The sequence below is a fragment of the Engraulis encrasicolus genome, chromosome 12, assembly GCF_034702125.1.
Source record: "Engraulis encrasicolus isolate BLACKSEA-1 chromosome 12, IST_EnEncr_1.0, whole genome shotgun sequence".
Taxonomy (NCBI): domain Eukaryota; kingdom Metazoa; phylum Chordata; class Actinopteri; order Clupeiformes; family Engraulidae; genus Engraulis; species Engraulis encrasicolus.
This window is the reverse complement of record NC_085868.1, coordinates 10,281,980-10,295,367: the sequence shown is the minus strand read 5'-3', so window position 1 is coordinate 10,295,367 and position 13,388 is coordinate 10,281,980. Positions and strand designations below refer to the sequence as shown.

At 45.6% G+C, this 13,388-nt stretch overlaps 1 protein-coding gene across 1 annotated transcript; it reads left to right on the top strand.

Moving 5' to 3' along the window:
- Positions 1 to 676: 676 nt before the first annotated feature.
- Positions 677 to 3,862, top strand: LOC134460056 (transmembrane protein 182-like). Its single transcript, XM_063212534.1, has 5 exons — positions 677 to 1,120; positions 2,010 to 2,088; positions 2,218 to 2,337; positions 2,702 to 2,839; positions 3,255 to 3,862. Exons 1-5 carry the CDS (start codon positions 941 to 943, stop codon positions 3,518 to 3,520), a joined length of 783 nt encoding a protein of 260 aa, XP_063068604.1. The 5' UTR covers positions 677 to 940; the 3' UTR covers positions 3,521 to 3,862.
- Positions 3,863 to 13,388: the final 9,526 nt, after the last annotated feature.

Genomic DNA, 13,388 nt, shown 5'->3' with positions numbered 1-13,388 from the left:
TCTCTCTCTCTCTCTCTCTCTCTCTCTCTCTCTCTCTCTCTCTCTCTCTCTCTCTCTCTCTCTCTCTCTCTTACGCACGCACGCACGCACGCACACTGATACAAATGCCCTTCTTCACTGTGGTGTGCATTGCATATAGATCTCTTTGCATGCCTGCTGTTTGCATGCCACAGCTGCCACTCAGGGTTTTGGTTGCCTCAGCCCCCGCAATACCAATGACCTCACACTCCAAGACCCCCACAGAGGCTATATAGCCTAGTATTACCAAAGAACCTCAAGAGAAAGAACAATCTCATGGCGGGGAACGCATTGGCCACGGTGTAGTACGGGGGCGTTGCCTGAGGACACGAGTGGATGGAAAATTAACTCCCTTGCGCATGGTCATTGGTCATCCATCCACGATGGATGCCATTTTCGTAATCCGTAATTACCCCCAGCAATTACTGCTGACCAACAGCTGCCGTTACTTGGCCACAAATTACGGAGTACGAAAATGGCATCCATCGTGGATGGATGACCAATGACCATGCGCAAGGGAGTTAATTTTCCATCCACTCGTGTCCTCAGGCAACGCCCCCGTACTACACCGTGGCCAATGCATTCCCCGCCATGAGATTGTTCTTTCTCTTTAGTTTCTTTGGTATTACTTTGTCCACCACATGGAGTACAACCCTTACACTTAAAATAAGATGGCTATCACAACTGAAACAGAGCAATGTGTATTAGTATACAGTACTTTAATACTAACTAGTGAGAGAGACCAGTAAGTTGCTTCACTGGGTGAATGCATGAAACGCTGATCTGACAGGACAAGACCGGTTGAAGACACAGGAGATTTGAGGCACTCTGTAGTGTACGCGACCAAAACCTGTCGGATCGTCCCAATCAAGGGAACTTTTTTCCCCCCTTAATTGGCTCGTCATGGTCAACATGTGACAGGATGACGAGGACACATGGACGGAGGAGGGGTTGTTTTAAACCTCCGGTGATGATGATGGATGTCACCTGGTTCTGGTCTGGGTTCTCCGGGGCAGTGGCAGCCCTGCTCCTGCTTATCTCCTTCACCACAGACTACTGGCTGCTGGGCACGGAGACGTGCACCTCGAAGGATACCGCACCAGTAAGGGGAGAGAGAGAGGTCTCTTGTGAAGGCAAAGTGAATTTTGTTGAAGTTTTTATGAAGTAAGCGAATCAAACACATTACACTCTTCTCATTGGTCCTACTTTTTTAAGTGTTAAATGAACACCATGCTTTTTATTGTGCACTTTAACAAAAGTACTTTGTTAGTTGTGGTCATAATGATGATGTTCCATTTGTTTTATCTTTAATGTCTGTGTTTCAGTAGCATAATGGTTCCCAAATATGTGCAGTGTAATTTCTATGGGGAAGATTTGTGGTATCATAATGAAACGTATGATAGTGACAGACTGATGTAAAAGTGTTATGGTGCCAATTCCACCTTCTGCTGTCATTTCCATGGTTCCACAGCCAGCCAAATAACCAAATAATGATGTTTCATTCAGCTACCGTAATTGAATGAAACGTCTGAATGTCTGAACCTGCGTTTCCTCTTGTGCTGTGCAGGATTACCATTGCAATAACATCATCATCAGTAGGGTAAAACTAACCTTATCCCCTTTCATTCGGGATATAAATCATAAAAAACAAAACCCCTCGATCCACATTGAGCTGCTGTGATGTGTGCCATTCACTCATATAATGTTACTATGAATCCTCCAACCATCCAGGTTCTATTTTAAAGCGCTTTCTATTTTAAAAGTGGTACTGCAGTGCCAACATTCAAACAAGCCCTGTCTTGCCACAGTATTCTAAATGTGTTAAGATAAAGGATGTACTGTACACTAAAAGGCTACAGTATGCAGCAGTGGCCTAATGTTAGGTGGGTGCATTAAACTTCTCAAATGTAAAATAATGAAATTATCATTTTCTCAGACTGAATGATAACTCATGTACAGTATGTCTGAATCTAGTTTAATATGGTTTACAGGTTATCTATCATGAGGGTTTGTTGTGGAGATGCGTTGTCAAGGGAACTGGGGAGGATGATTCTTTCTGGACATTCTGGGGTAAGTGGACACAGTGCAAAAAAAAAGTTATATTTGTTTCCTTATGAATATTATATTGATGACTCTTTTGATCCTTTTAATTGTCTACATTATATATTAATTGTGTATATTACCTCCTATTACACCAAGGTATCCAGTCCACAACAGAGATTTGTTCTCATGCGTATCTTTTCCCCACACCAATCTATGACACTGCCATCACTGCCACCCCTGCCACTTCAAATGCCAGTGCCACGGATGCAGCTGAAGGTGAGGGGAAGGGATGATGTACATAAGAGGGAGTAGCAATTGCAGAGAGAGCAATGATTGTGTGTATCTTTTCGCCTATGAATTCCAGCTAAACTAAAAGGTAGTTTTGATTCACCCCTGTTGCCCCAAGGTTTTTTTCAGATTTTTCTGTCATTTCATGATTTTGTTACCTTTGACCTAGATACCTGGCACACATGATTTTGTTACCTTTGACCTAGATACCTGCCAAACTTGTGTTGATTCATGAAACTGCACATTGGAGCTGTGTGTTTGTATGAATTGTGCTACACAAATTAAGTTATTGTTTTTATATATATCCATGAATGAGTGATATTTTCACTTTCACTTTCCCCTGTCGTTATAGTCTACAGGGGGCTGTGGATCATGTTCATAAGCATGGGCATCAGCGCGGTGCTACTGGCAGGCTTCCTGGGTATTGGGGCTGGCACATCAGGCAAGGCCTCGCTCTGCAAGGCCGCAGGAGGCCTGTTCCTCACAGGCGGTAAGTATAGTGTAGGCCTTGAGATATTATATTTATTTATCTTTGACATTTTTTAAAATTAAACAAACAAACAAACAAATAAACAAACAAAAAGTAGTCATTTAACTAATGCAGTAATCCAAGGGCACCCTGTCTAGCGGGCCCTATCCAAGGTCCCTATCCAAGGGGGCACCCTATCCTAGGGGGAACCCTACCAAAGGGGCACCCTATCAATGGGCCCTATCCAACAGCCCCCTATCTAAGGGGCCCCCCCCCCCCCCCGGGTCCAGAGCATTCTTCTGGACTACCATGCACTCACCTCCACCCGTCTCGTCGTCAGTAACTATTTTTGTCTTTCTCTCCCTTTTTGTCTCGCCCTGTCTCTGTCTCTGTCTTTGTCTCTGCCTCTCTCTCTCTTTCCACCCCCCCTCTCCAGGTCTTCTTACACTGTGCGTGCTGGTCTTGCACGTGGTCTGGTTCTATGGGACGGCCACGTTGGAGGACTATGCCGTGCAGCAGAGGAGATGGGCGTGCATGAGCTTCCACCTGAGTGTGCGTCACGGTCCGTCCTTCATGCTGGCTCCTGTGGGGGTCTTCTTCTCCCTCCTCAGTGGATCGCTCCACCTCGCCCTGGAGAGAAGACTGAGAAAACAGCAGATTGGGAGTCTGATAATTGCAGAGATAGAGGACTTTGAGGACTGAGAGAATTACCACGTTGTACATTCCAATGAAAGGCCTGAATGTGTAGGCCTATAGCCAGGAGAACCCTGGGTAACGCTTTAGAACAGGGGTGCTCAACTAGAAACTGAAAAGGTCCACTCGCCAAATTTAGCTCTTGCTCACTCACTGAGTTGTCATAGTGATGATACTTTTATTTGTCATAAGACTGGCTTTGCAGAAATACACCTATAGATCGCATGGCAGCGAAATCTCATGTATAATTTATACATATTAAATACAGATGGATTTTGTCTTGGTCCGGATGACATTGCGTTTGGGTCCGCATCCGGACCTGGGTCCGCCAGTTGAGCACCCCTGCTTTAGAATAAGGTTCTTCTAATAAGCGTTTATAGTCACTAAGCAGGTAGTAATACCCTTACAAGTGCCCAATAACATGCATATTAACTTTGTTAACATGCTTATTTTAACGTTGTTAACATCTGATGAGTAACTTTATATGAGTAAAAGCATGAAAATCGGTGCACATGGCAGCCATCTTGAAAATGTTGTTTATTTCGCGACGCCTCCATATCTACTATTAGTCACCATATCAAGATGGATATGTGTACCGATGTAAATAATAAGACTAAAAAAATAAACCACTATAAACACATAGGCCTAATAAGCAGCTTATAAGATGTTAACAAAGTTAATAAGCATGTTATTGGGCACTTGTAGGGGTATTACTACCTGCTTGCTAGTGACTACAGTATAAACGCTTATTAGGAGAACCTTATTCTAAATCGTTAATCCTGCTTTTTTGATTTTGCATTACAATACACAAAGTTGTCACTTGCAGTTTTTAATGCAGGATATACAGTCTCTGGAGCACAGTGGGGTTCAGTGCCTTGCTCAAGGACATTTCAGCCATGGATGCCAGTGTATTCAAACATGCAGGGCTCAAAATCCAAGGCCGACTCAACTAGACCAAAGCTGTTCTGTGCCATTTTGTATGGACATTGGATAAACACATTTTGATAATTTGGATGAAATGTCAGAGTAATCAGTGCCAATATTCTTGCCTGTCATATGCAATATTCCATTCTTTACCATGTGGATGTTTTAGCACATTGCCTGTTAATGCAGATGGGGTCGCCGGCAGGCCTATTCACTATTTGCTCAAAATACTCAACTACATCATAACAACATTGCTATGTGATATTACCAACAGCCTTAAGTAACACATTAAGACATAGCCATTACAATTTTGGTGATAGAAAGGTTATAACATAGGCTCTGCACAAAGGTGTTAAACATGCATGTTTGTTTATTTGTTTATCTGGACATGATCTCCCCCCTCTGGTCATTACTGTTCATTGCACCTGCTGTCCATCTCCTTGTCACCTGAATAAAAGAAGTACTCCCAGGACTCTAAGATAGATGTGTGTTAAATGATGTTTAACCTTGTGAAGTGTAACTGTATGGTCATTTGACTGTATTTATTAGGCTGACTGCCTCCTAGATTTCTGATCTTATGTCAGGTAATACATGTATACAAGACTGCTCACAGCTTATTTATTGGGTTGGGAAAATGAAATAAAATTAATCAAAATAAACATTTTAAGCTTTCACTCTGTCATACTTCCTTGTAAGGGCTGGAAGTGTACATTCACCTCTGAAATGTGCTAGTAAAGACTCAAATGAAAGACTCAAAACAACACATTGAGTGCATTTCCGGATATAATTATGAATATGAGCATATTGTTAGTAAACCTAAATAATATATTCGATAATTAACTTACACTATGCTGAATAAGCACCTGGACAATGTACCTGGATCACCACCTACGGTAAGGTCAACAGGCAGCCAAGTACCTTCTGTTGTGGAGGGGCTGTGAGACCAAAAGGAAGGAGGCACAAACAGGCCAACCCTCGCTATAACGTGTCCACAAAAGTGCAGACTCAGGACATCAATGATCTGTATATCTCACAGCAGGGTTGAACACCAGAGCATCTCAAGGACATTTCAGCCATGGATGCCAGTGTATCACCCAGCCAGGGGACAGCAGTGATCATGTACTCCCAGAGGCAGCAAGACTAAGCGCATCTCTTGCAGCCTTCAGGAAGCAAGTAAAGACTCTCCTCTTTCGTGAGTATCTACTAGACTTCTGTTTGAGCTGACCTAGCCCCTAGTGTGTGTGTGTGTGTGTGTGTGTGTGTGTGTGTGTGTGTGTGTGTGTGTGTGTGTGTGTGTGTGTGTGTGTGTGTGTGTGTGTGTGTGTGTGTGTGTGTGTGTGTGTGTGTGTATGTGTGTGTACTCTTTAAAAAAAAGAACCCTTCCTTGCATCTGCACTTGTTGTTCTGTTTATTTCCTGTGCACTTTGTATCTGCTATCAATGTTGGCTGTGATTATGTCCTCTTTTGAAAGTCGCTTTGGTTATACTGTAATGTGTCCGCCAAATGTAATGTAATGTAATGTAATGTAATGTACTGTAGTAGGTAGCTCCAAGACCAAAGGTCAAAACAAACCTGGGTCATGACAAGTCAACCATCATTTACAGAAACGGACATCGTAACTTTACCTGAAGAAGGTCGGATGACCGAAACGTTGTATTAAAGGGGCCAGATACGGCCCTTGGACGCCAGGGTTCTGGCCCCCCACAAGCCCCTTGAAATACAGAATCGTTTTTCGGAATTTAGAGATAAGAGTACAGGTTCCGTATCCACGCTGACACGGGACGTTAAAATGCAGGAAATTACATTTAAGAAATACAAAACTTTCCGGGGGAGACCCCAGACCCCCCACCTCAATGAAGAGTCCCATATTTTTTTTCATTGACAGTCCGCAACCATGATACATACGCATAGTTCGGCCCCTTTACTGGGAGGAATTTGAAAAACTGGCCCTCGTTGACATTTAATTGAATACCCCTGGTCTAAAGCATCTTTTGCGCACACACACTCACACTTTCCAACACAACACTCTGTGAAGCGTCCTTGGGTGTTTTGAAAGGCGCTATATAAAGCAGAAGTATTATTATTATTATTATTTTGCGGCGCTGCCTTAGCCAGGTTTGGGGAAGACCCCCGACACCCTGCCACGGTTTCCTTTCATCAGGGGCGGCAAATCACCTGAATGACGGAGAGAAGCTCAGTCCTCAGCACGTAGACATCCCCTTCAAATGGTCAACACCTCCTATGGGGAAACAGAAGACGTGTCATTTTTATCATCTGAAGGATTCATTTTACAGCACTGTCTGTGTACTTGCCTCTCACTGTCAAAGCAACACTGCTAGTTCCATGTGTCACCACTAGAGGTCTCTCATGCTATAGCAAAAACATGGGACTGCACAGTGTCACAGCTCCCTCAGATGGGCAACTTTGATGTCCATACACAGGATTAATAACAAGCTGTGGCAATTTGGAACTGACTTTACAAAAGAGGGAATCAAATAATGAAAACATAGGATTTGAACAAAGTGGCAGAAAATACATTGTAAACTCATTCTCGGCTAAATATGAGATATTCCTTTTGCACTTTCCATCAATTTCTCCCAACGTTTTCTTCTCGGTAATGTGATTTCATACTCCGGTAAATTATCACACCTTTATAATTAGAAAAGGAGCGAGCACACGCTTCACTATATCTCTGACTGCACGTCTGATTCTTTGAATTTGTGTGTGTGTGTGTGTGTGTGTGTGTGTTTGCTTGTGTGTGTGTGTGTGTGTGTGTGTGTGTGTGTGTGTGTGTGTGTGTGTGTGTGTTTGCTTGTGTGTGTGTGTGTGTGTGTGTGTGTGTGTGTGTGTGTGTGTGTGCATGCATGCGTGGATGTGTGTGTATGTGTGTGCATGAGTGTGTATACACTGTGTTCACATGTGTGCGTGTGTGTGTGTGTATGTGTGCGTGTATAGACCTGTATGTAGGCCTATTGGTGTGTGTGTGTGTGTGTGTGTGTGTGTGTGTGTGTGTGTGTGTGTGTGTGTGTGTGTGTGTGTGCGTGCGCGCGCGCACGTGTGTGTGTGTGTGTGTGTGTGTGTGTGTGTGTGTGTGTGTGTGTGTGTGTGTGTGTGTGTGTGTGTGCGCGTGCGTGCGTGCGTGCGTGAGGGGTTGCAGGTGAAGTGATGCGCCTCCTCATCACAGTGTTTCTCTTTTTCTTTAATGTCTGCCACCGCCGCTCCCATCTCCTAATCTCAACTGTGAACAGGCCCGGCGTAATTACACCTGAACCTGTCACTTTCGCTTCCGCCACCAGCTACCAGTTTAAACATCTCTGTCACATCGTCCCCTCGTCAAACCCAAGCGCGATGAATTGATGTTTTTAAGGTAGCTTTTTTAATGAATACCCCGAGATGAGAAGAGACGAGATGGCTAGGCCTGATTCAGTCATATCTATCTCTCTCTCTCTCTCTCGTTCGATTTAATTTTTTTATTTTTTGTCCTCCCTATTTTTTTTTTTCGTTTCACGTTTTTCGCGAGAAATCTGTTGGCAGATTCATTACCGATGTGCTGTCCCCTCCTGCGTCTCCTCTCCTCTCCACTCCTCCCGCTGTGTGACTGTCACCCTCGCTGTTGTTGGTCCCCTCCACATCAGCGGGGTCTTTGTGCTCCAGAGATGGGACTGTCCAGAACAATTACGACAGCGGTATTAAAGACGCTTGCATAGGCATTTTAATCTCGTCGTCTCGTCTACTACCCCCCCCCCCCCCTTTTTTTACATTCATCCAGTATCAAATACCATTAAAATACAGCGAAGTGGCTAAAATGCGTTTTCTCTGTCTTCAGAAGGTAGATGTGTGTGGTGTGGTGGTGTGGTGGGGGACTCTTGGAAGACTTAACTTGTTTTATTTCTTTATTTATTTATGACAGTATATTTTTTCTTTCCTGCATGAAAGTGTGGGTGCTTTTGTGGCCAACAAGAAAGGTGGTGAAACTGACAGGTGAGGAAAAGGGAAAACAAGTACAGGAGATGCCCATTGCTGCCCATTTCATAACATCGTCTGTACTGTGATGGGACACGTGTACATGACACTCAAGCCTGGGAGGAGGCCATGGGCTTGATAACACTTTCTCATTTCATGCATTAACGTTCATGCACGCACGCACACATGCACGCAGGCAGGCAGGCAGGCAGGCAGGCAGGCAGGCAGGCAGGCACGCAGGTACGCAGGCACGCAGGCACGCAGGCACGCAGGCACGCAGGCACGCACGCACGCACGCACGCATGCACATGGACACACGTTTTGGGCTTTTCATACACATTCAGGGGGTCTCCTCTTTAAACTAACTCCAGTTTATCTGCTGTTGGGCTGCTGTTGGTAGTCTACTCATTTACTTGGACTCTGCCACAGGGTTCAATTATTCCCACCCTCGCTCAACCGAGTAGAAGAAATTACCCCGTGTTTCTGGAACCAAGAAAGACCTTTCAGGTCTTTCAGAGTCTTTGCTTTGGAACCTTTTTTTAAAGAAAAAAAAAACAACAATTACGGACCCCAGGGAAGACAAGAGGTGGGTGTCGGGTGTAGTCCCGGGCCCGGGGGGAGGAGGGCCCCAGAATTAGTCATCATTACATTGTATGTACTGAGTGGGGGGGGGCTTTCAGATTACTTTGTCCAGGGCCTGATGCCCTACCTCTGCTGCTTTACCACCCCAATTGTCCCCTATGGAACCCCTATGGCTTTAAGTCAGATGCGGTTCAGAAGTGCATAGTGCATATGTGTAGCTGGATGAATCACATTGCTGCTGTCCCTCGGGATACTCCCCAAGTTTGGATGAGTTAACTAGAAACTAGAGCTGCACTGGATCCTGATTTTTAGGATCCTGCCGGATACCGGATTCACTGCTTAAGATCCTGCCGGATCCGGAACCGGATCCCGGATCCTACGAAAGGGTTGAAACACATAGCCTACTCGCACACGTGGGCCCTTTTTATTACGTTGGCTCAAACTATTTTTTAGACTCATTGGCTTACTGCCACACCGTCTGCACTGGCCGCTTCCAAAGTTCTTTCACTCCATGCAGCAATTGGGGTTGTGAAAGACTGACTGAAAACCCTAGGCTAGAGATGCACCAGATCCTGATTTTTAGGTAAAGGATTCCGGATCCACTGCTTAAGATCCTGCCGGATCCGGATCCTGTGTAAAACCCTATTATCCTGCCGAATCCGGAACCGGATCTTGGATCCTGTGCATCTTTACTAGAAACACAGAGGGGCGGGCCTGGTGGTGACTGACTGACAACTGTATGGGCCTATGAGGGTTCACGAAGGAGCAAATGTTTTCTGTACATGGTAATGACTGAACTTGACAAATAAAACTGAAGGAAAAGTGATGAGTGATTCTTCATTCATTTATTTTTCAAGACTTTTTCATTGGAAGGTGTTGAGATGAGAATGTTTTTTAGTTTCTTCTCAATGACTGCACTTGGACATGAGTTTTATTTTACACCGAATGAAACAGCAAGGGCCTACAATATCCTATGCCTTTGCCGCACCAGTGACGTCAGGTCTGCGTTAATGTCACTCTGTCTAAAATGATGATGGGTACTTCCCATTCCCTGGTGTGACACTGCTCTCCCTGCTCTCTCTCTCTTTCTCTCCCTCCTTTCTTCTCTCTCCCTTTTGTCCTCCCCCTCTCTCTCCTTCTCCCTCTCTCTGAGTGTCACTTCTCCCATTTTCTGTATCAATCTCTGCGGCGCTGTTTCCTAGGTGCTGTCCTTTTTCCTCTCCTTTCATTTCTCATCCTCCTATTTTATTAGATCTCTCTCTCTCCATTCTGTATCTCTCTCTCTCATTTACACACACACACACATACACACACACACACACTCTCTCTCTCTCTCTCTCTCTCTCTCTCTCTCTCTCTCTCTCTCTCTCTCTCTCTCTCTCTCTCTCTCTCTCTCTCTCTCTCTCTCGCTCTCCCCTTTCCCTGCATCTACCACTCCTTCGCTCTTTCCTTTCGTCTCCTTTCACACCAACCACGCAGTTGTCCCTCCGTCCTCTTCATCACTCCATCTCATCTGGCCCTTTCTTCTCCTCTCCTCTCCTCTCCTCCCCCCTCTCTCCTCTCCTCTCCTCTCCTCTCATCTCCTCTCCTCCCCTCTCCTCCCCTCTTCTCTCCTCTCCTCTCCTCTCCTCCCCTCTCTCCTTCTCTCCTCTCTTCTTTTCTCCTTTCCTCTCCTCTCTTGTCCTCTCCTCTCCTCTCCTCTCCTCTCCTCCCCTCTCCTCCCCTCTCCTCTCCTCTCCTCTCCTCTCCTCTCCTTTCCTCTCCTCTCCTTTCCTCTCCTCTCCTCCCCTCTCCTCTCCTCTCCTCTCCTCTCCTCTCCTCTCCGTGTGTATAATGAGCTCTGTGATTGCTTGGTGCCCCTGTGGTTGAGGCTCCCCTCTGTACCCGGTCCCTCTCCTCCTCCATCACCCCCCCCTCCTCCTCCTCCATCACCCTCCCCCTCCTCCTCCTCCATCACGCCCCCTACCCTTCCTCTCCTCCTCAGGGTTAATGAAGAGCTAAGGGATCAACAAGCAGCTGTTAAACATGTCATTGGCAGGGAGGGACAGAGACAGACACACACAGAGACACAGAGAGAGGTCTGTCTGCCACTCCATAGACAAAGCCATGATAGCCACTGCAGCCAGTATACCGTTGATCAGCCCCAGAAAAAAATTGCATCCCTGTCACTATCATTGGCGGGGGCGCTGTGGCGCAACACGCTAAGCCCCCCACATTTGGGCTTGCATGCCCACGGGGACCCCGGTTCGAGTCCGTCCGGGGTCATTTCCAGATCCCACCCCGTCTCTCTGTCCCACTCGTTTCCTGTCACCATCTCAGACTGTCCTATCAAATAAAGGCATAAAAGCCCCTAAAAATAAATAAATAAATATATATATATATATATATATATATATATATATATATATATATCATTGTCGAGGAAGGAGAAACATGCAGAGGCCTGATACCAGAGATTCTTAAAGTATTTAGAGATATGCCAACATAATAGGATTCTATGGGCACCTAACGTGACCAGGTTCCGGTCTGCCAAAAGGGGCGAGTCATAATGCTCCTACAATGAATAGAACAGTCATTAGGTCTGCCTAAAGGGGGATCCCCCCCCCCCCCCTTGTGACAGTAGAACCCGGAAACAATGGGCCAGCGGAATCTCTCTCTTATCTACTCTCTCTGCTGATACTCCACAGACACGCAAGCATAGATGCAGCCACAACTGCTTTGCCCCCAAAAAAAGCAAACTGCTGTAAGCTGTAAGGAGAATGAGACTTGCAGGACATTGCCAAAGGCACCCAGAGCTGCCAGCCAGCCAACTGGTGCTATGGCAACCATCACATGGGTTCTGGTTAAGAGGACGTCCCACACTAACATTTGTGGACATACTCAAGAAGGACGCCGGAGCCCAGAGTACCAGCGAACTGAAAAGATGTATGGAGAATCGGGATGACTGGAAGCAATGATGGAAGGCTCGTCTGAGGACGACCTAGAGAGAGAGAGAGCACCATATCACTTGCAGGGAAGGAAGAGACAGAGGTCTGACTCCATAGACACACAACCATAGCAGCAGTTATGGCTGCTTAGCCCAAAACATCACACCTCAGCCCTGTGTTATTGGCTGGGACAGAGCGACAGAGAGAAGTGGGCTACTCCATAGACACTTCCATAGCCACAGCCACACACTATCTCATTCAGAAGCACCCATATACAGTACTCCCCGTTGCCAGATTGGGCTGCTTTGGATGGCCGTGTGCGGGTAAAAATAGCATTTATCAGAAAACCCTGCCCAATATTTGCCATAGAAATGAATATATATAATTGGGCGGGATTTTGTGCTTCTTGGCAGATTTTGAGCATTTTTTGGGCTGGAAATCATCAGACTCATCTGGCAACCTAGCTCCCCGCATTCCCTGGAAATGCATAGCATAGCACAGCCATAGTACCGCACTGTCTCTTGCAAGAACCAAAAAGTGTATAGTGTTCTACAAGCCAAGGGATATTAATGATGCCTGCAATATGATCGGCAGTAACATGAATCTGAGCATGTAATGAGCATAGCAAAGCTGTGTGATGAGTGTATAAAGCTCTATCTTCAGTATCTTTAATTCTTACAATGATTACTTGACACATTATGATGCTAAAACACATTTTTATTACATCAAAGAATGAAGCAAAACTCTCAAAACATTCATTGTCCAAAAGACCTACATGTCTATTCATAGGTTGTGAACAGTGAAGTACCATAACATTTGATGAAATAAAGGTCCATCTTTTGTTCTCACTTCTAAAACGACTTTAAAATGTGCGTACGTGCCACAAGCTAGATCTATGGTTTACCTCTTCCCTGCGACACACTCTCTCATGTCCATATCTTTGTACTTTGTCTTGGTGAGGAAAGACAACACCAAGAGTCCACTAGAAGACACAGAGAAGACTGCAAGATACAGTATATATGTGAAGCAGAGATAGAGTAGGACGGTGGAAGGGGTGAGAAGTGAGAGAGTCAGAGAGAGAGAGAGAGAGAGAGAGAGAGAGAGAGAGAGAGAGAGAGAGAGAGAGAGAGAGAGAGAGAGAGAGAGAGAGAGAGAGAGAGAGAGAGAGAGAGGAGAAAGAAGAGAAAGAAGAGAAAGAGAAATGGAGCAGGAGTGGGAGAGAGAGAGAGAGAGGGAGAGAGAGAGAGAGAGAGAGAGAGAGAGAGAGAGAGAGAGAGAGAGAGAGAGAGAGAGAGAGAGCTGGAGCTGGAGCAGGAGCAGGAGAGGGAGAGAGAGTGCCATAGAAAGATTAAATCCAAGTTTTCTTTCATCCATGACTGCTTTCATCTCGCGTTTTCAAACAGAGAAGGAATTATCACTACTCCAACTGGAGCAGCCATCAGTAGAGGCGGGGTAGCGCTGGGGTATCAGGGGGGGGCAGA